Raw genomic sequence first — 22,067 nt, 5'->3', positions numbered from 1 at the left:
GGCAGCAGAGCGAGACTTCATCTCAAAAAAAAAAAAAATTATATGAACTTCAAATTTCAGTACCCATAAATGAAGCTTTACTGGAACACAATCCTGTTTATTCATTTACCTATTATTTACGGCCGCTCTGGTGCTCCAAGGGCAGAAATGAAGTTACAACAGAAACCATATGGTTTACAAAACCCAAAACATTTACTATCTGGCCTTTCACACAGTTTGCCAACTCAATGTAAGAGTAATCGGCATCCACATGGATTTCTAAAACAGGCCTTTCATGAACATCTCAACAAATAACAGAGTATAAGGCAAGACTGCAGATCCCTTCCTCAGCCAATCTTTCCCCCCACTGAAACCAGATCAGCATCATTTTGACCAACTACATACTGGACTTCTGCATATGATTTTGTATGAAGGGGTATTAAACGAAAATAAAAAACTTAGTTTATAAGTCAGTATCTAGGCTACAAATTATATGAAGTATGTTGCCAGGGGTTTATAAAAGTACTTAATTGGACCCCACAGTTGGTTAAGGTACTCCTTCCCTTCTTTGTCAGGAGGATCATTCAAAGTCCTTTCAACCTTCTAGTCACAAGATGAGTCACAAATGAAAATACATTAAAAAAAAATTTTTTTTTTGAGACGCAGTCTCGCTCTGTCACTCAAGCTGGAGTGCAGTGGCGCGATCTCAGCTCACTGCAGGTTCCGCCTCCCGGGTTCACGCCATTCTCCTGCCTCAGCCTCCTGAGTAGCTGGGACTACGACTACAGGTGCCCGCCACCACATCTGGCTAATTTTTTGTATTTTAGTATTTCACCGTGTTAGCCAGGATGGTCTTGATATCCTGACCTCGTGATCCGCCCGCCTTGGCCTCCCAAAGTGCTGGGATTACAGGCGTGAGTCACCATGCCCGGCCAATGAAAATATATTTATAATGACTTCCCTACCTATTCCCTATCTTTTTCTTCCATTCTTAGACACAGTGATAGTTTAATAATCGATTAGGATATAACTGTAATTTCCTTATGAAGAAAACTAAAGCTATGATATACTATAAAACATAAAGCATTTCAAGGCAGCCAATTATCCAAAACATATTAACTGGTAAATTAAATATACCTGTTGGTTATCTTGTTTGGGATAGGACGGAGGCTATTATTAGGTAGAGAGTAAGTACCATGTCACTTTACATTGTCCATTCATATCCACATGATGGCAGACTGCTCTTCGACAATGAAGAGGCATAGAATCTACTTGTTTTACTTTGGTAAACTGACTTTGGCTATCAATCAACAGACTTAATGTCCAAGTCTTATAACATTTTTCAAATATGTTTAAAATTTAGGTTTTCCATAAAATCAAACCACTGTACACTAAAAATAGAGAAATACAAGGCAGTGAAATCAAATCCTGGCTTGAAGAAATAACAGTCTGTGGGCAACTGGTTGTTTCTCAGGTCACCTCAGGGGACAGATGGTCCCTAAGGTGCAAAAGAATGAACCGGTGCTGATATATGACTGATAAGTTTCAGCAACAGGCCACTGACCATTTCAATTCCCAAGGAACATAAATTACCTTTTAGCCTGTGTATTTACACACAAATATGCAACCTGCAAACTTCTTCTGAGGACAGATGTCAACTACTTTTTCATTTTTGTTTTTATGGTCAAAGTAGTAAACTTACAGATGTATCTAAAACCAATTTTAAAACCAGCTTCATAACATATGCTGTAAGTAAATAAATACCAAAACCTGGTAACACTAGCATGGAGAAAAGAAAAGCTGAATTAGAAAGACATTCCTTTACACAACTTAGTCAAGACAAAATACACATTACTATGTGATGTTACACTAATTATTCCAATAATTATTTACTTAAGAGGAGGGACAAAACAGTTTCGTTACATTAAATCTTTCTCTTACTCGCCATCCCCACCTTTCTACTCCATTACTGCCTCCTAATACTTTCCCTTCCCAAGGAGATTTGAGATTAAGAAATAGCCCTTGCCCTTCAATCTAGAATTAACTTACCTTTTATTTTTACATACAAACACTGGATTTCCCAGAGTTGTCTTTTAAAGGAGTTTAGATTCTAGCTCTGGCAGGAAAGTCAAGTGGTTAATCACAACCATAGTTGTTTCTCTACTAGTGTTTAACATGTACCACATAAACTAACTGCTAACATAGCCAATTCTAAGGTCATTTATGTGAGATCTTAACACTGAAAATACAGTTTTAATTTCTGCCTTTTTCTCCAATACATAATCCCTTTTTTAAGTCTCTTAACTAAATTAGATGCTGGAATTGATCCAGCTAAGTAACACCAAAAACAAAAGAGGAATAAGAAAAAATGTAGGTATCTTTATCTATATACTTACCTTGATCCTGTCATAGGACCTCTTCCATCCTTGTCATATCCCCCACGCCCTCTACCTCCTCCCTGTGACCCGCCATATCCTCTATTATCTTCTCCATACCTACTCACATCACGACGGTCATCTACAAAAAAGAAAATATTACACACAAATAACCACTCTCATTTCTAAGGCTTCAAATAATCATAAATGGCTCTTTAGGCCACACATATCCTTATAGAAAATGGCACATGCGCACACAACTCAAATGCAAGTCATCATAAAATCATCTGGAATTACGTTTTTCAGAATTATATCTGTGTCAAATTCCATTCTGCTAAAGTGATATGGCAAAACAGCAATGTGGAACAGTATGAGTTAAAATACAATCTTAGCTACAAGAACCTTAGTAACTTAGATGAAAAGCACCAATCTTTTTTTTTTTTTTCTGAGATGCAGTCTCGCTCTGTAGCCCAGGCGGGAGTGCAGTGGTGCGATCTCGGCTCACTGCAAGTTCCGCCTACTGGGTTTACACCATCCTCCTGCCTCAGTCTCCCAAGTAGCTGGGACTACAGACGTCCGCCACCACGCCCGGCTAATTGTGTTTTGTATTTTCAGCAGAGACGGGGTTTCACCATGTTAGCCAGGATGGTCTCGATCTCCTGACTTTGTGATCCACCCCCCTTGGCCTCCCAAAGTGCTGGGATTACAGGTGTGAGCCACCGCACCCGGCCCCCCAATCTTAAAAGTTACTTCTTTCTTCACTTTGGAAACGTTTAAATGTAAATTGAGCATGGACAAGGAATAACTGAATCTTCAAACTGAGAGAAGATTATTAGTGAATGTGCTTCCACTTTTATTCATTCACTTATTCATTCAATTATTCAACAAATGTTTACTGAGCACTTGTTATGAACCAAACCATGTACTAGGCCTTAAAGGTACAAAAATAAGTGCCCCAAATCAAGTACACCACCAACACCAAAAGAACTGGTACCAGCAGTATTGTCAAAGGATCAGAGTTCACTGAGACAAAAAGGAAATTCATGTAATCAGTCATCAAAAGTCATGACCATTTGGAGGTCTCCAAGTTCAGAAGTAGAAATCTGATAAACTAATTTTGATTACCATGAGAGGGAACATATCTTCAAAGTTACCCTAAATTTTGACAAACAGGTGAAATCCTCCGTGGTTCTTTTAATCAGAAATTCATACAAATAATTTTGCGAGGGGGAAAAATAATAATAGAGGTCAGTAAATCTTACCTTGTGTGTGGTGGCTGTAATTTTCCCTTTGTGAATGATAGGACTGCTGGTTTTGATTATAGGAATCATGCTGCTGATCATAATTTGACTGCTCATCATATGAGCCTTGATGTTGATCATAGCCTGACTGCTGGTCATAGGAATCTTGTTGACCATAGTCTGGCTGGTCATAGGAAGGTGCTCTTCCACCTTGGCTAAATAGAAATGGAGAACTTAAGAGACTTCATAGGAAGATTACATTTGCTGAAGCAAGTTGACTGAAACTGATGTTAAGGGTCCTGACTAGTTAGACATTAACCATATTTATGACTACCTTCTCGTGGTAATTAGTTACCTGCAGTCTCCTGGAACTCCCTTCAAAAGACAATTCTGCTAACATTAAAGAGGTGCTATATGATGAAAAAAAAAATGTATCTTTGAAAACTGTAGTAAAGCAAAAAATTACTATAGTTTTTACTATCTCCCTGAACTTTTTTTTTTTGGACACAGAGTTTCACTCTTGTTGCCCAGGCTGCTGGAGTGCAACGGCGTGATCTCGGCTCACTGCAACTTCCGCCTTCCAGGTTCAAGCAATTCTCCTGCCTCAGCCTCCCAAGTTGCTGGGATTACAAGGCATGCGCCACCACGCCTGGCTAATTTTGTATTTTTAGTAGAGACAGGGTTTCTCCATGTTGGTCAGGCTGGTCTCGAACTCCTGACCTCAGGTGATCTACCCGTCTTGGCCTCCCAAAGTGCTAGGATTACAGGCGTGAGCCACCGCGCCCAGCCTGTCTCCTAGAATTTAAAAAAAAAAAGTAAAAGATGCTACAAAGTACGGGAATATGTCTGACTCTTTAATAAACATGCCACAAGAGTTGAGTCCTTTTAATAGTTACAATAAAATACTCTATATCACTTAATTTTAACAAGCATCATCTCTTAAAATATTTTTAGATCTTTTCTCTTAGAATTATCTTTAGAACCTACAGTATAGTCTTCTAAACATCTTCAGTGATAGTACATTTTAGAAAACAGTAAAGGAACTTGCTTTGTAATGCAATTTTTTTATCTGAAAAGAAGTCTATCAGGTAATGAGACTGCTTATTCCATCAATTCAAAAGGAAAATCCTAAGTATCTTCAGAACAATATTACTGTATTAATTACATGCTCTCAGGGTGTGAATATTAAAAGGCAACATTTAATTGGATTTGAGTTCCAATAGGTTTACTTATTTAAAAAATGGGCTGGACGGAGGACAAAAAAGATCTCCTAATAGTTACATTTTATTCTTCACCAGAGGATCAGAACAATCTATTAAAAGATCAGTATGTTCCCTAACTCCCTATTGAAAGCACAACACAACTACAGTCCAAACCCTAGCATTTTAAAATGGCTGTCAAACTTAACATTTCTTTTCAGACTACATTTATAGGTCATGCTTCCAAAAATACATCATTTATAAAAGGATTCTCCTTAAATTTAAGACTAACCAACAAGGCTTGAGGAGTTAATTCTCTTAATGTAGTACGTCTTCTGAGTATTATTCCCCACATTTGTACTCTACTTTCTGCTTTTCAAAACACTCTCACATCTGTAAGGGTGGTAATTTGACCTCACAAATCTTTCCTCAATGCTTTTATTTAATTTTCTTTTTCTTTTTTTTTTTTTGAGATGGAGTCTCGCTCTGTCACCCAGGCTGGAGTGCAGTGGCCGGATCTCAGCTCACTGCAAGCTCCGCCTCCCGGCTTCACGCCATTCTCCTGCCTCAGCCTCCCGAGTAGCTGGGACTACAGGCGCCCGCCACCTCGCCCAGCTAGTTTTTTGTATTTTTAGTAGAGATGGGGTTTCACCGTGTTAGCCAGGATGGTCTCGATCTCCTGACCTCATGATCCACCCATCTCGGCCTCCCAAAGTGCTGGGATTATTATTTAATTTTCACTTAGAATAAATGTCTTCATTGTAGAGAGAAAACACTAGAGACCTCAGTTTTTAGCCACATCACTTGATAGGCCAAATAATTTCTTTACCTCTGTAAAGTGGGAATAATTACTGACACTATTTCATAGTGGTATCTGAAGATCAATTACATTAGATAGTGCAAAAGCATTTCACAGAATGTAAAGCACAATTTTTAAAAAGTAACTTGCTATTAAGTAAATAGCATAAAATTAAGTACCAACTCTTCAAATCTGAAAGGTAACAACTTTATAAAACCTGAAATTTATCAGTAAATATTCATCTACATATATCAACAAATAAACACATTTTAGGATATCTGATATATGTGTAAGTTTTGACCCTTTTAAAAAATATTTTTGTCCCAGAAAAGGTAATATATTCAAATGGTTCAAAAATAAAATGGAAATTTAAAAACAGATATTGAGAAGTCTCATTCTAAAGGCAGGTTTTTATTTAATCTCAGGTATAAAGCAGAGGTCCAAAATTTTCTAACATTTTTAAGGACATCAATTTATAGCTAAACAATGATTTCACAAATACATAATAAGAATCAAATGACAATGCTATTTCCACATTCTCCATAATATACAGTTTTGAAATCCACACTTCATTAAAACTTTCCTTAAAAAAAAAAAAAGTCTAAAGCTAGGATTTTGTTGGTTAAATCTGTTTAATATCAGTGTTATTCCCACTGCCCAAAACAATCTCAGTACTTTACTATTTCCTTACCTTCCTGATGATTCCATGTTTTGCTGCTGTCCCTGGTTATTATATGGTTGCTGGCCATATGAGCTCTGCTTTTGATTCTCATAACCACCATAGGACTGTGAATAACCTAAAGATTAGATGAGTATATCATTTAGTGAAGGCTCTGCTTTTTCAATTTCTGAAACAACAAATTTAACAAACTAGTCCAACCTGACTGACTTTGTCCATAACTGGAGTAACCGCTGTAGTTCTGTCCATAAGAGGAATCAGTCGTTTGCCCATAGCCAGAATAGCTCTGAAATTTAGGTAAATACTCAAGTTTCATCACCTACTTAAGATAAAAATAACTACTTATGAAGAATACAATTTATATTTCAACCTACTTGTGGTGCTTGTCCATAGCCTTGGTTGCCTTGATTTCCATAGGAAGAATAACTGCAAAAGAAAAATGTAATACTTGAAAGAAATGTGTTAAAATTTAAAAGTTTAAATGAAGACCTTGCCTGCATTTTCAATTTTCAACTCAAATACAAGCTTTATTGAGAAATCATCAATCTGCCTGTCTCTAGAGTCTAAATTGAAAGGTGATGACCAAAGATTGTTAAAGAAATACATGAAGTCACTCCCAGATCTCCTGAATGTCAAATACCCCAAAGTTTTGTTTTGACAGTCTCGCAGAAACAAAACTTGATCAGAGCTAGAAAATTCCAAGAGAATTATGCTTCGGTGTGGGGTAATAATAACTACATAGCAAGACCTATAATAAATATCTGAAGCACAAAAATGATGACTACACAAAAAATGAATACCTTATTCAATTTAATTACATCTTGACAGATTAACTTTTTCCTACCATTTGCCTTAGTTAAATGTCTTTAACTTCCTAAAAGATGCACAGGGAGGCACTAGAAGTCCAGTTTAAAAGCCTCAATAATTAGAGGCATGTTTATCTCTAGAGTACAGTTATAGAATGAAATTATGCCGTATCCTCAGTGTTGTAGCAGGGCCTGGCACATAGCTCAATAAATATTTGTTGACTGACTAAATAAATGTACCCTCCTGGGATTTGAATTTTAATTTTATAGTATATAAGCTCTAACAAGTCAGAAAAACTTTCTGAATCTATACTATGACTTCCTAATATCCAAAGAAAACTAAAACATTTGCAAAACTTTTTTTTTTAATCATTTTAAAGGTATCAAGTGCTAACAAGATTCCTTAACTTCTGAAAATATATTTCATCAAATAAACATTCTGCTAGATACCTACTAGGAAGTTAGCACTATCTCATGAGATCAAAAAAGTCAAATCAGTTTTGTTTTTCAAGAAGCTTAAAATTTGATATCTGAGGTGCTATTCTGAATACCTCACACTGAGCTGTAAAACATTTATCCTATAAGTTGAAGTCTGTATTTCTCGTAAGAGAAGCCCACTGCATATATACATTCACATAAAAATAGAACTTCATTTTTATTGTGAGCATGGCAAGCACACTAAAAAAAAAACGCTAAATATTTATTTTATGGTATTTAAAAAACATGTGCTCTGAATAAACACATTAACATATTACACACCATCCTAAAACGCTTTCTCTAAAAAACTGTTGAGTTCAATTGCTTAAATTTTATTTATTTATTTTTTTGAGACAGGGTCTCGCTCTGTCACCCAGGCTGGAGTGCAGTGGCATGATCATAACTCACTGTAACAACCTTGAACTCCTGGGCTCAAGTGATCCTCCCGCCTCAGACTCCCAAGTAGCTAGGACTACAGGTACACACCACCATGTCTGGATAATTTAAAAAATTTTTTTTAGAGACAAGGTCTTGCTATATTACCAAAGCTGGTTTCTAACTCCTGGCCTCAAGCAATCCTCCCACGTTGGCCTCCCAAAGTGCTGGGACTAGAGGCATGAGCCATAGTGTCTGGCATTAAATTTCTTTAATAATTGTTTCTTCTAAGAGATTTCCTAAATAAAACATAAACTTTACAATACCAAGGAAATTTGTTTTAATCTCTAGGAGGTATATTCATTGATGCAGACAGATTTAAGAAAACGAAGAAGCCTACCGCAGTGGCACACGTCTGTAGTGGAGATTAGTTACTTGGGAGACTGAGGCAGGAGGATCGCTTAAGCCCAGGAATTTAAGGCTGTAGTACACTATGATTTGCCTATGAATAGCCACTGCACTCCAGCCTGAGCAACACAGCAAGACTGTCTCAAAACATAAAGAAAAACAGAAAAGGAATAAATGTTTTACAGCACCTATTTACACTGACCCTCTTCACTCTGTGACAAGTTAATATTTAATTAACTTATGACATCCAGACATCAAGTCTCAAGAGAAGCTTGACAAAATTCACCTCAGTTATACCCTTCCATATTATTAAAATGTATGTATACTTTACCTTTGCTGCTCACCCCCAGACTGACTGTAACTTCCAGAATCTAGAACACATAAAAAGAATTTTAAATCTTATTTAAAATTATGCTTCCTTCAAAGGCTGACTTTAGCTCATACAGAAGAAATATGGTAAGAAAACGTGAAGAATTGCAGAAAGAAAAACTAACCCAAGTTAAATACTATGAAACGAGAAATTTGTACAAATAGTATTTACTTTTTACAATAACGACATATTTGCAAACTACTATTCTACATGTGTGCTGAGGGTCACAAGAAGCCAGTGAACAAATGTAAATCAGTGAAAATCCATTCTTTAAACAGACTCAAGAGCTTAAGCAATATTATTATATATAAAAAGACATCTGTTAAAACTAATCAGGTCCAAAAAAGGGAAAGACATGCACTATGACATCCTCAGGATTACATCTACTTGTATATCCTTACCACCCCAAGATATACACCATTCCTCTGTACTGGACTGCTTTGGCTGTCAGCACCAACAAAAATATTTCCAAAGACTTGCTAAAAAAAAAAAAAGCAGCTAAGTTAGTTGCTCTATTCTGATTTTACCAAGCTTTCAGGGATTCAGCCAATTGGCATAGCAAGTCAGCAATATCTGCTTGTAGCTTCAATTGAGCAATTAAAAAAACTACCAAGGGACCGGTCATGGTGGCTCATACAACCCCAGCACCATGGGAGGCTGAGGCAGGCGGATGGCTTCAGACCAGCCTGGCCAACATGGCGAAACCCCATCTCTACAAAAAATACAAAAATTATCTGAGCATGGTGGCATGTGCCTGTAGTTCCAGCTACTCGAGAGGCTGAGGTGGATCACCTGATCCAGGGGCGGTCAAGGCTGCAGTGAGCTGTGATTGTGCCACTGCACTCCAGCCTGGATGACTGAAAGAGACTCTCAAAAAAAATTTTAAAAAGGTGGGGTGGGGTGGGGATGGTAACATATAAAAAATAAATACAGAATTTGAACTCTGAGCTGTTCTCAATACTTCAAAGTGTCAATCATATCAAAAATTACTGAAGAGGTTCTATTTATCTATCCTTTAGGCTTTACTCAGATTCAAACGAATGACCTAAGTATGTGATGCATAAAAGCAATTTTATATGAAACACTTTTGCAACCACAGAAAATGGCTCTAAGTTGCAAACTGTTGACCATCAGGCCCAACCTCACTCAATTTGAAAAAATCACTGCTGTCAAATTGTTCTAAAACTCACCAAAACCTAATGAAATTGGTAACTTTTTCTTTCTTCTTTTTAAGACATGAAGTCTTCCTGTCACCTATGCTGGAGTGCAGTGGCGCCATCACAGCTCACTCCTGGGCTTGAGCCATTCTCCTGCCTCAGCCTCCTGCATAGCTGGGACTACAAGTGTGCAGTACCACGCCAAGCTATTTTTAATTTTTAGAGACAGGGTCTCAGTAACTTCCTCTTTTTAAAATTTAATTATACAATATGTCCCTGTAACAAACTTTTTCATCCAATTTATAAAAAGCTACAATATGAAAATATTGCCACCGAATATAAGTGGGTGACACCAAATTTGCCACTTTTCTGCAGTAAAGCTCTCCAATTAGACCAAATAAGATTTTAATGCTTAATTTTAAGAATAGTAAATGAAGGCCAGATTTGGTGGCTCATCCCTGTAAGCCCAGCATTTTGGGTGGCCAAGACAGGAGTACTGCTTGAGCCCAAGAGGTCGAGGCTGCATTGAGTCATGATTGCAACACTGCACTCCAGCTTTAGCGACAGAACGAGACCCTGTCTCAAAAGAAGAAAAAAAAAAAAAGAATATTAAATGAAATCTTGACACAACTACTACTAGGAATATGGAGGGCATAAAACTAGCTGAAATGAAAAAGAAAAAATTACACATCATTGCCAGGCCCGTGAAAAGATAACTAGAGTTGTAGCTAACAACCAAATAAGAAAAATCAGAGAAGAATACACAATCTAATTAGGACATTAAGAGATTAGATGCCTCTATGAAATGACAGGAAATCAGATTCTCCTAAATCAAAGGATGAAAAGGGCTATGGGGGGAAAACAATGAGTAAAACAAGGTATTTGCGGATGCATGAAGCTTTAAACTATATCCTGAAGCATGGATGTAGGTTCCCCCAGTGACAAAGTATATAATCGCAGCATATTTTCTTTAGGTTCAGGCAAAGTTTTAGTAGGGTACAGCTCATAGGTCCTGTAACCCTATCTCAAATCTAACAGTAAGGTCCTTAATCTTAACCTAGTCATTTCAGCCCTCTGAAATTATAAATCTAACTTCTTTAGCTGGCTAGCTTAAAAACTCCAAGATGATCTAGAAATAAGCATACTGACTAGTAAATCTGACCCTTGGTATAAATTCTTGAGTGATAAAGTGTAGACGTTTTATATTCACCAGAGAAAATCAGTTTATAAATTAAGGCATTCCAAACAACTGTTGTGATTATTTGACACTTGTGCTTTTTGTCTAGACCTATGAATTATTTAAAGTGCTTTCAAATTTCCAAAAGTGTATAGTTTTGATTCTCTTTGTGTTTTTTCCTAATACTCCACTGCAGCCAGAAAAGTTATTTTATTATTCTTGGTATTTGTTCGGATTTCTGGTTTTGCTTTTCCCCCTTGGCACGTCCCGTGTGCCTGAAAAGAATTATGTACTTTCTAAATTTCAAGTGAATTATATCAGACTATAACATTATGCTCATTAGCTGTATCACTCATATTTTACTAGTGTTTGATCTAGTCTTAATGATGTTTGGTCATATTCTTACTGTTTACCTGATCTATTAATTGTCATATAGTGTATTTATATATATATACACACACACTTTTTTTTTGAGACAGAGTCTCGCTCTATCGCCCAGGATGGAGTGCAGTGACAGGATTTTGACTCACTGCAACATCTGCTTCCCAGGTTCAAACAACTCTCTTGCCTCAGCCGCCTGAATGGCTGGGATTACAGGTGCCCACCACCTCACCCGGCTAGTTTTTGTATTTTTAATAGAGATGGAGTTTCACCATGTTGACCAGGCTGGTCTCAAACTCCTGACCTCAGGTGAACCACCTGCCTCAGCCTCCCAAAGTGCTGGGATTACAGGTGCTAAGCCACCAAGCCTGGCCTGTTTTCTATATTATTAGGCACATAAAAGTATAGGCCTATGTTCCTGGTGAATTTCCTTTTAACATTACATCTGAACTTTATTTTGGCTAGTAACATAACTTAAAAAAAAAAAAAAAAGAAAATCAGCTGGGTGCGGTAGCCCACACCTGTAATCCCAGCACTTTGGGAGGCCGAGGCGGGCGGATCACGAGGTCAGGAGATGAGACCATCCTGGCTAACACGGTGAAATCCCGTCTCTACTAAAAACGCAAAAAAATTAGCCGGGTGTGGTGGTGGGCACCTGTAGTCCCAGCTACTCAGGAGGCTGAGGCAGGAGAATGGCGTGAACCTGGAAGGCGGAGCTTGCAGTGAGCAGGGATCACACCACTGCACTCCAGCCTGGGCAACAGAGCAAGACTCTGTCTCAAAAAAAAAAAAAAATTCACCTTTTAGTTGGTGTTTGCAAATTGCTTGAGCTGAGGAGTTCAAGACCAGCCTGGGCAACACAGAAAGACCCTATCCAAAAAATTTTAAAAATTAGCCAGGTAAGGCTGTGTGCACCTGTTGTTGTCAGTCCCAGCTATTCCATTAAAAAAAAAACCCAGAAAAAAAGAAAATTCAAAGTACTTTCTCTCTAAACTCTAAGGATCATTTCATTATTTTCCAGCTTCTTAAAATATTTAATTAGTCTGTTATCAATCATACCACTGCTTCCTCTTTTCTCTAGTAGATTATTGGTATTTCATAACCTGCATTTTCATATCAATGTATCTAGGTATGAATTTGTTTCATGTTTTAAACTAGTGTTCACTTCAAAATGTTCATTTACTTTGGAAATTATTGATTCTTCCTCCATTTTCTCCTTCTCAACCTCTTATTAGACGTATGACAGGAGTTCTTAATCTATCTCCCATAGTTGTTAATTTTTTTTTTTTTTTTTCCCCAGGACAGAGTCTTGCTCTGTTGCCAAGGCTGGAGTGCTTAGCACAATCACAGCTCACTGCAGCCTCGAACTCCTGGGCTCAAGTAATCCTCCCACTTCAACCTCCCGAGTAGCTGGGATTACACACGCATACTGCCACATTCAGCTGATCTGTTTTGTACTTTTTGTAGAGATGGGAGTTTCATCATGTTGCCCAGGCTGTTTTCAAACTCCTGAACTCAAGCGATCTACCCACCTCAGCCTCTGAAAATGCTGGGATTATCGGCGTGAGCCACCATGCCCGAAATCTTTCATTTTCATATCTTATCCCCCTGAACTGAATGCTGGAAGATCACATCTACCTTCCACATCTGAAAGATAAATCACATCCATCATATCTGTAATTCTTTCTTCTACTAGGTCTGCTATCCAACTTACTCACTTTTTCTAATTCTAAACATTTTATTCTTTTTCAAATCTATGTGGCTTGTTTTATTAACACCTTAATCTTTTTTTTTTTTTTTTTTTTTTTGAGACAGTCTTGCTCTGTCACCCAGGCTGGAGTGCAGTGGCTCGATCTCGGCTCACTGCAACCTCTGCCTCCCAGCTTCAAGCTATTCTGGTGCCTCAGCCTCCCAAGGATCTGGGATTACAGGTGCCTGCCACCTCGCCTGGCTAATTTTTATATTTTTAGTAGAGACGGGGTTTTGCCATGTTGGCCTGGCTGGTCTTGACTCCTGACCTCAGGTGATCTACCTGCCTCGGCCTCCCAAAGGGCTGGGATTACAGGCGTGAGCCACCGCGCCCGGCCAACACCTTGATCTTAGGGTTGATTCCTTCCTTTAGGTTTTTTTTTTTTTTTTTTTTTTAACAATTTTAAACATAAAAATATTCTCTCAGATAATGTTAGAGGCTTTAATCCTGTCATTGACTCTCATTTCGGTGAAATGTTTCCTAAAGCTCTGCAATTTACTATGAACACATCTTTTGCAAGGCTTGCTTTATCTGAAATTCCTTGTCATCTAAACTGTGAAATGTCCTCCAGAAAATGTTTTTGATTTTTTTTTTTTGAAATGGAGTTTCTCTTGTTGCCCAGGCTGGGGTGCAATGACACAATCTCAGCTCACCGCAACCTCCACCTCCCAGGTTCAAGCAATTCTCCTGCCTCAGCCTTCTGAGTAGCTGGGATTACAGGCATGCGCCACCCTGTCTGGCTAATTTTGTATTTTTAGTAGAGACGGGGTTTCTTCAGGGTTAGTCAGGCTGGTCTTGAACTCCCGACCTTAGGTGATCCACCCAGCTCAGCTTCCCAAAGTGCTGGGATTACAGGCGTGAGCCATCACGTCGGGCCGTTTTTCATGTGTTTAACAGAAACACCAAGAGTATTACCAGCCCAGAAACCATTTTTACGTTAATTTGTCTTAAGGTTTCCTGGAGCCTAAATGTCCATGCTACCCTGTTATCTCTTATGTTGGTACTAAGGTTTTCTCCAGTTCATTCCTTCACAGAATGTGTAGTCCTTCGACTCCATAACACATTAAGTCTACAATTTGTGTTAAGAGTCTCAGTTCCCATTACCTGTCATTAATGGTCCATACGTTTTATCTCTGGTCCTTATGCAGTTACTTGAGCAATAAAACTCAGGTCTCTAAAAGAGGTGTACACCTTCCTCTCCAGTGTAACTGGCAAGTTAGCTCTTTGCCTACCATGCTGCCTCCTACTTCATTTTTGGCACTGGGGGTTTGTCCTTAGTTTTCGCATTTTAAAAAATCTTTGTAGATAGATTTTCAAGTTAATCGTGGTCTGCCATACTGCCAGAATGAGAAGGTATCTTGACTTTGTAATTTTATGTGTGTAACTAATCTGAATTTGTAAGGTGTTAGATAATTCACATTTGTAAACAGTACCTGAATATAAGACTCTGACTTATAATTTCTACAATTTTGATTTATTGATTACTTAAGTGCTTATATTTTATTAGGTTTTTTGGAGTGGTTGAGTCAATTGGGTATATTAAACTGGATATATCAAACATATGTAGTCTGGAATGTTTAAAGGACTTAACTAAAATTATTAATGGCATTAGTTGTTTTGGGGGATTTTAATAAACATGCATCAAAGAGCAAGTCAAAAGCATTATTTTTATACAAAGTCAAAGGTATTATTTTTATACACTTATTACAAAACATATAAATAGTATACCAAGCCTAAGAATATAAAGTCTAGCTTTAATTAACTGAATGTTAATTTAAAAACACACATCTAATAAGTAGTCCTTTTCACACATCGAAAAGCCAATTTCGTATTAAAAAAAAAACTCAAATTACAAAATAACAAATATCTGGTGTCTTAGTAGCTTCAAGATCAGTACTAACGATTAAGCCAGCTTATATGCTAATATGATACATGAAAAAGCCTGTATTTTACAAATAGCAAACCACTAAAACTTTAACTTTCCACAGAAGCCATTGTTTTATATCAATAATTATGTTAAAGATCAATACAAGCTAAAAGTTTTTAATGAGCAGTGAAACAAACCATTAAAACTTGGTAAATTTCTCCACAAGGGTAGAATTTTAATTTCTGGTTAAACCATGGGTAGATTACGACACACTCTGTGAGGGTGTACTGTAAGTACTTCTAAGCAGCTTTATCAGAATTCATCCCAAATTATGTACCTAGTAAAAGATATACCAATGTCTACTTTGGAATAAGAAATTATTACTTATTTGAACAAGGATTAAGCAGAAACTGAAAGAAGTGCAGTTTATAGCCTCTTACATAAAGTAGATGGGCACCCCTCAAAAACAAACCAATATCCTGGCTCCTTAAGTATCAACATTAATCTAAGTAATGTACAGCATGCTCCTGTCCAAACGTTCCCGCTAAGCTGTAGTCTTCTCAGATCGATGCTTCATTTTGATCACACATTTCTATCCTGCAAGACTGGGTACCTGGGTTTTTTGCCTGGTTTTATAACACTAGGCAGGTTTGGCCTTACTCAAAACACAAGACTGCAAAAGGCCTGTTTCACCTCAACCATATGGTTTCAGGAAATGTTCTGTATTTCCAGCAGAAAAGAGGTATCTAACTCTCATGAGGGTTTCTAGCAAGTGGATAGATACCTGGGTCTTTGCGGCCCGTGATGCAGCCTAACAGTAGAGGACCCTGTGTGATTAGCTAGGTCTGCTAAAGCAGGAGGACATCCATGTTCTAGACTTTTTATTCTGGTTTAGCAGGATCCAAACTGGCTGCCCTGAAGAGACTAATGCCTCTCTTTCTCTTCCACACAATGGGTGGCCTCTGCCAAGTTAACTGCTTCGTGGGAGGAAAAAGATTGCCTTTCCTTCGGTCTGCATGTTTTAAGGTAAATGCCACATACACCTACAGGAGCTTCTCAATAATAGACAGACAAGGCTCACTTTCAAACTCTTTCAGGAGATAAACTGGAGGGGAAGACGAATGGCAGGAAGGTGAAGAGGAAGCTGAATTACTAGGAAAACACCCCCAACTCCAGTCCGGGTGGTTACTGCAGAGTGAATAACGATAAGTACGATTTGGTGTAAGGCAACGTCCTTTGAAAGGGCTCCCAGAGCGTCAAGGCCCCCACCTGATGAATGGGTGAGTCAGGCAGGCCCGGCTCCACTTCACGGATGGGAAAACTGAGGTACGAGGCGGCGAGATGACTGGCCCGAGGCCTCGCTGAAAGATCCGAGGCGGAGCGGAGAACCAGAAGCACCGCTTCTCTTAGGCTGATGCTCTAATCTCGGCTCCCCCCGCCCCTACGATGGCGTAGACGACCTCCGCCCCCCGACTCACACACACCCTCCCCCGGGAACGGTAAGTCTCCTCGGGTTCCAAGGACAGGGTCAAAAGACAAGAGGCCCGAGGCGCTCCCGCCGTGATTTGCAGCCGGAGAGCGTTGGGAGCGTGCGTGCCTCCAGTCCAACATGGCGGCGGCAGCGGCCGCCCCCCCACCCCAAGCCTCCCTCAGGGCCGGAGGCTTCTCCTCAGGGCCCTCCAGTGGGCGGGAAGACAGCCCAACCCCGCCAGGCCCTTCTCGTCGCTGCCGCTGCTCGCTGAAGGAGTCACCTACCCGACATGACTAACGGCCGCGGCGCGGAGGCCCCACAGCCCGCCGAGAACAAGGAATACGAAAGCCAGGCGGCGCGGCGGCCGGAGCTGTACTGAGGGCGGCGCGGCGGGCTGAGGCGGACTGCGGCGCTCCGGCAGCCAATCAGCGGACAGCGGGTGGTACCACAAAGCCGCGGCAGGAGGGGTGTTTCTGCGTTGGTACTATTTCCCCCCTCCGCTAGCCGTACCATTATTGAGAGGGAATTGAGAAGAGAAAGTACCAATGCCAAGATCACGATCGGGGAGGAAACGGAACCTTCTCGCTCCGTCTTATTTACAATCCCATTTCTCACTTTAGTGGGTCTGATGGAATTTGCGGTTAGGAAACGAAAGAGGAGGGACCTTATAAACACAGACTATTTGGTTATGCAAAGCTTTTCTTTCCCTACAATTTCGAATGGTACGTCCTAGCTGGCGTGCTTTTGCTGCAGAGTGCTTTGGGCCACCTGGGGGCGTTCGGAGTCGGCGAGCTCGGGGACAGCGAGTCGTGACCGGCTCGCGTACCTCATCGCCTCCCGGTTTGTTGTAACTGTCTCGCCGAGTAGCAAACAAGGATGCTGGAACAAAAGGGTGCCTTAAGACGAAATCGTACACAAATCTGACCCTGAGAATGTGGCGGGGCAGAGGGATCGAGCTTTTATTTTCAGCACTGTAATTATAGCTGACTCTTGTCAGGCACCTTACATCATCTCATTTAATTCTCACAACAGACTGATGAAATATTTTCCCCATGTTGCAGATGAGAAGACAGAATTCACTTGACCTAGGTCGTACAGCTAGTAAACGGCCAAGGCGGAATGTGAAGCCTGGTAACCCGACGCCATTGCATGTGAGTTTAATCAAAATGCTGCACGGCCCAGAGGGGTGGGCCCAAGGCCGCTTGGGCTCTGTAGCAGGAAACGGGCTGGAAAAGCTCAGAGAGCCAACAAAGACTTTTTCCGGGAGGGCATGGTATCTGAGCCAAACCGTAAGTGATGTGCAGAAGTTGACCGAGTGAAGAAGTGAGCAAAGTACTTTGCAGACTGGTTGTGGAACAAGTAGTTGTTCAGAGGGAGAGTAGAAGGAGATGATGCCCGAAAAGGAGGGGGTTAAATAGCTGCGGCCTTGTCAAATGCATTAGAGTTTGCACTTTATCTTGAAGGAAATGAGAACCACTCACCAGATTTAGTAGGAGAGGAGTTATATTAGATTTGTATTTTCTGGCTGCCAAATGAAAAATGCACGGAGATGAGAGGTGCTTAAAAGCAGAGACCAATTAGGTGGCCAATGCAGTAATTTTGGTGAGAGATGATAGTGCCCTGGACTTAGGTAGTAGCTCCGGAGACAGAGGTAAGTGAAGCGATCCCAGAGATACCCCGGGGTAGACTAGACAAGAGCTGGTGATCACCTGGGTTGGAGAGGGTAGTGGAGAGAGAAGAGTCTGGGGTGAATTCTGGGTTTTCGGCGTAGACATGGGGTCCCGGTGGTAGTGTCATTGACTGTGATAGGGAACAAAAAGAGGAGCAGGTTGCAATGGAGGTGAAAAGGGAAGTTCAGAATTAATGCTTTCAGGTCAGAAAAAAGACATGAGGTCATCTCTCCACTGTTATACCAGCAGTGATTGTGCCCTCAACTCTAGATAAAAAGGGTCACAGAACACTCTAGATAAGTTCAAACAAGCAAGACTAAAGGAATTAGAAAGTATTTCATGACTGAAAACCATTAAACTGTTTAGCATATATATTGAGGAAGGCAGCCCAGCAGAGAAGATGGGCATGTCCAACAGAAGAGAATTGGGTTATGGAGGGGAGGGGAAGAGGTAATTCTAGAAGATCCCTAGAGGGACCTAGAGGGTTGTTCTTTTTTATTTATTTTCTTTTTTTGAGAATTTTTTCAAAGAAGGAAACACCAAAAGTGTTACTCATCGACTCCTTAAGTTTGTACCACCATTTATTCATTCATTCCTCCTTCAATTGCCATCTCTGGAGGTTTACTATGTGACAGGCTCTGAAAGGCCTTGGAGAGACAAAAATAAGAAGGAGAGCCTCTGCCTTCCAGGAACTACAGTCTCATAACAGGAACAGTGTGAACCTGTGATTTCTTTTTTTTTTTTTTTTTTAACTTTTATGTTAGGTTTGGGGGTACATGGGAAGGTTTGTTACACAGATAAACACATGTAACAAGGATTTGTTGTACATGTTACTTCATCACCCAAGTATTAAGCCCAGTACCCAATAGTTATCTTTTCTGCTCCTTGACCTCCTCCTGCCCTCCCCACTCAAGTAGACCCGAGTGTCTGTTGTTTCCTTCTTTGTGTTCATAAATTCTCATCATTTGGTTCCCACCTATAAGTGAGAATATGCAGTATTTGGTTTTCCGTTCCTGTTCATTTGCTAAGGAGAATAGCCTCCGGTTCCATCCATGTTCCAAAAAGTTTCTTGTTGTCTTCATAGTATTTGTTTCCGTATTTGCCTTCCCCTACTAATGTACCAACCCTCACATCATTTGCCCTGAAAAAAGTCTGTAGATCATCTCAGAGGTTGCCTGTCTGCTGACCTGCTGCCACCCACACGTCAGGACCTGCACTAACTCCATCTTGTCCTGCCAAACCTGTCATTTCTTTTTTGTTTGTTTGTTTTTTGTTTTTTGAGACGGAGTCTCGCTCTGTCGCCCAGGCCGGAGTGCAGTGGCCGGATCTCAGCTCACTGCAAGCTCCGCCTTCTGGGTTTACGCCATTCTCCTGCCTCAGCTTCGCGAGTAGCTGGGACTACAGGCGCCTGCCACCTCGCCCGGCTAGTTTTTTGTATTTTTTAGTAGAGACGGGGTTTCACCTTGTTAGCCAGGATGGTCTCGATCTCCTGACCTCGTGATCCGCCCGCCTCGGCCTCCCAGAGTGCTGGGATTACAGGCTGGAGCCACCACACCCGGCCCAAACCTGTGATTTCAATCAACTGCTGGATGTGCTGGGATTGGAGGATGCAGAGTGTGCTCTGAAAACACAAAAGCAGGACACCTTGCCCACACGAAGGGTGGGGGTATCAAGGAAGGCTTCCTGCAGGAGATGCCCCCTAAACTGAACTTTGAAGAAAGTACAGGAATTAGGCAGCAAGGATATACTAGGAACATCATGCTCCAGGCAGAAAGGGCTGTATTGGCAAAGATTGGTAGAGAGCAAAGATCTGGGAATTGCAAGTGCTTCAGTCTGGCTGGTCTATGGAGTTGCAGGAGTGAGGAGTTGTAATAAATGGAATGAAAGAAGTAGGCAGAAGCCACCTTCCAAAGAGCTATGTGTGCCTTACAGAGGAGTTTGAACATTAAATCTAAAACAATGGGGAACTTCTGAGGAATAAAATCAAAGGACTGACATTTTCTATATCCATTATTTCTAGAATGGGCCTGTGAAACAGGTAGTGCTGCTATCCACATTTGGTCAGTTAGGACACTGCAGCTCAGGGAGGTGTAATTCTTGAGCAAGTTCACAAAGCTGATGAGAACTCATGCCCAGGCCTTTGGATAATGCTCAGTGTTCTTTTCGCAGTGTCCCTGTTCTCCCACACTTGATGCAAAGAACTCCTTCCAGGTCTGCATTGCTCTGGGGCCTCTTTCCAAGGGTCCTTCTCTACCACAGACTGACTCATAGATTGATTCCTGTGCCCTCCTGTAGTGGAGTGATTCCACTGGAATGGTTATCTGCAACAAAATTCTGCCATCACCCAGGCTTTTTTTTTTTTTTTTTTTTTGAGATGGAGTCTCACTGTTGCCCAGGTTGGAGTCCAGTGGCATGATCTTGGCTCTCCACCTCCCAGGTTCAAGCAATTCTCATGCCTCAGCCCCCCGAGTAGCTGAGATTACAGGTGTGGGGCCACCACACTCAGCTAATTTTTGTATTTTTAGTAGAGACAGGGTTTCATCATGTTGGCCAGGCTGGTCTCAAATTCCCGACCTCAGGTGATCCACCCGTCTGGACCTCCCAAAGTGCTAGGATTACAGGCGTGAGCCACCGTGCCCAGCAATCACCCAGGCATTCTTCATGCTGCAAGATCCTGCTCCCTCTACATCCTCTCTCCTGGCCTCAGTCTGCATATTTAGGGAAGACAGCAGGTAGATTTTACACATCAGTTTTAGCAGAATGTATCTGAGAAAGTCTTCAGGCCGGGCGCAGTGGCTCACGCCTGTAATCCCAGCACTTTGGGAGGCCGAGGTGGGCAGATCACCTGAGGTCAGGAGTTTGAGACTCTCTTGACCAACATGAAGAAACCCCATCTGTACTAAAAATACAAAATTAGCCAGGCATGGTGGCACATACCTATAATTGCAGCTACTCGGGAGGTTGAGGCAGGAGAATCGCTTGAACCTGGGAGGCAGAGGTTGAGGTGAGCTGAGATGACGCCATTGCACTCCAGCCTGGGCAACAAGAGTGAAACTCCATCTCAAAAGAGAAAAAAAAAAAAAAAATAGAGTCTTGGTACTGTGCCTGTTGGCCCTGGATCCCTTCTTCCTGTCGTCACAGGGGAGCAGACCCCTACAGGGTTGCCTTGTTTCAGTTTCAGAAAGTCCCTCTGGCGGTATCTTTCAGCTTGAATTGGCCAAGGAGAGACCTGGTGGGAAATTAGGTGGAAGAAGAGAGGAAGAAAAGAAAGAAGAGGGTTATCTCTCCCCCTCCCCCTCTGCCTCAGGGAGGTCTCAGAGCTCCAGTTTCCATTGGTGACCCTGGCTCCTTGGCCCTAGTAACTTGCCTCCTCCCTTTGTCCCCCCACCTACAGCTTATAGTCATCTTGCTATTGATCGTTTCTGAGTTCCCTCCATCCCCTGCTTGGCTTCCCCTAACCCTTCTACCAATGGTATAGGAGCTTGTAAGGGCATTGTAAGGATTCACTTAAAGGGGAAACCATTAGAGGGAGCCATTTGAGCAGAGAGGCCCAGCAAGAGCTGACCTGTTTTGCCAGGATTACTCTGCCTGCTGTTTAGAACATAGACTCTAGAGGGCAGGGAAAGGTTATTGCTCTGACCAAAGTAAAAACCGGATCATGATGATTTTTTGCTTTTTTTGAAATCCTCAGGAACTCACAGTTGTACCGCATAATTCAAGGCTTGCATGCCTTGCCTGTTTGCTCTCTAGTTGGGTTGCATAATTCCTTTCTGAACATCCAGCTCCCAGCACAATGCCTGAAACAGTAGGCATTTTTTTTTTTTTTTAGACGGAGCCTCACTCTGTCACTCAGACAGTGCAGTGGGGTGATCTCAGCTCACTGCAG

At 41.0% G+C, this 22,067-nt stretch overlaps 2 protein-coding genes across 6 annotated transcripts in view; one reads left to right on the top strand and one right to left on the bottom strand.

Moving 5' to 3' along the window:
- TAF15 (TATA-box binding protein associated factor 15) overlaps positions 1-16,888 on the bottom strand; it is a 37,984-nt gene extending 21,096 nt beyond the window's left edge. For 2 of the 4 annotated variants that reach the window (XM_005583482.3, XM_074019024.1), the window contains exons 1-7: positions 16,796-16,888; positions 8,670-8,709; positions 6,647-6,698; positions 6,474-6,558; positions 6,285-6,390; positions 3,617-3,810; positions 2,376-2,496 (exon numbers count right to left, since the gene is read on the bottom strand). In XM_005583482.3, coding sequence (XP_005583539.2) covers positions 2,376-2,496; positions 3,617-3,810; positions 6,285-6,390; positions 6,474-6,558; positions 6,647-6,698; positions 8,670-8,709; positions 16,796-16,802 — 605 coding nt within the window. In that variant the 5' untranslated portion in view covers positions 16,803-16,888. The remainder of the gene's footprint in view (positions 1-2,375; positions 2,497-3,616; positions 3,811-6,284; positions 6,391-6,473; positions 6,559-6,646; positions 6,699-8,669; positions 8,710-16,795) is intronic. The other 2 variants (XM_005583483.3, XM_074019025.1) reach the window with 1 other exon arrangement.
- Positions 16,889-17,281: 393 nt separating this feature from the next.
- MMP28 (matrix metallopeptidase 28) overlaps positions 17,282-22,067 on the top strand; it is a 42,530-nt gene continuing 37,744 nt past the window's right edge. For both annotated transcript variants that reach the window (XR_012425539.1, XM_015438183.3), the window contains exon 1: positions 17,282-17,662. Coding sequence is in view for 1 of the 2 variants with exons in the window: in XM_015438183.3 (XP_015293669.3) it covers positions 17,564-17,662 (99 nt within the window). In the remaining variant the exon portion in view is untranslated. The remainder of the gene's footprint in view (positions 17,663-22,067) is intronic.

Source organism: Macaca fascicularis, chromosome 16 (assembly GCF_037993035.2).
Source record: "Macaca fascicularis isolate 582-1 chromosome 16, T2T-MFA8v1.1".
NCBI classification, from domain to species: Eukaryota; Metazoa; Chordata; class Mammalia; order Primates; family Cercopithecidae; genus Macaca; species Macaca fascicularis.
Note: the sequence above shows the minus strand (reverse complement) of the source record. Positions and strands in the feature narration are given on the sequence as shown.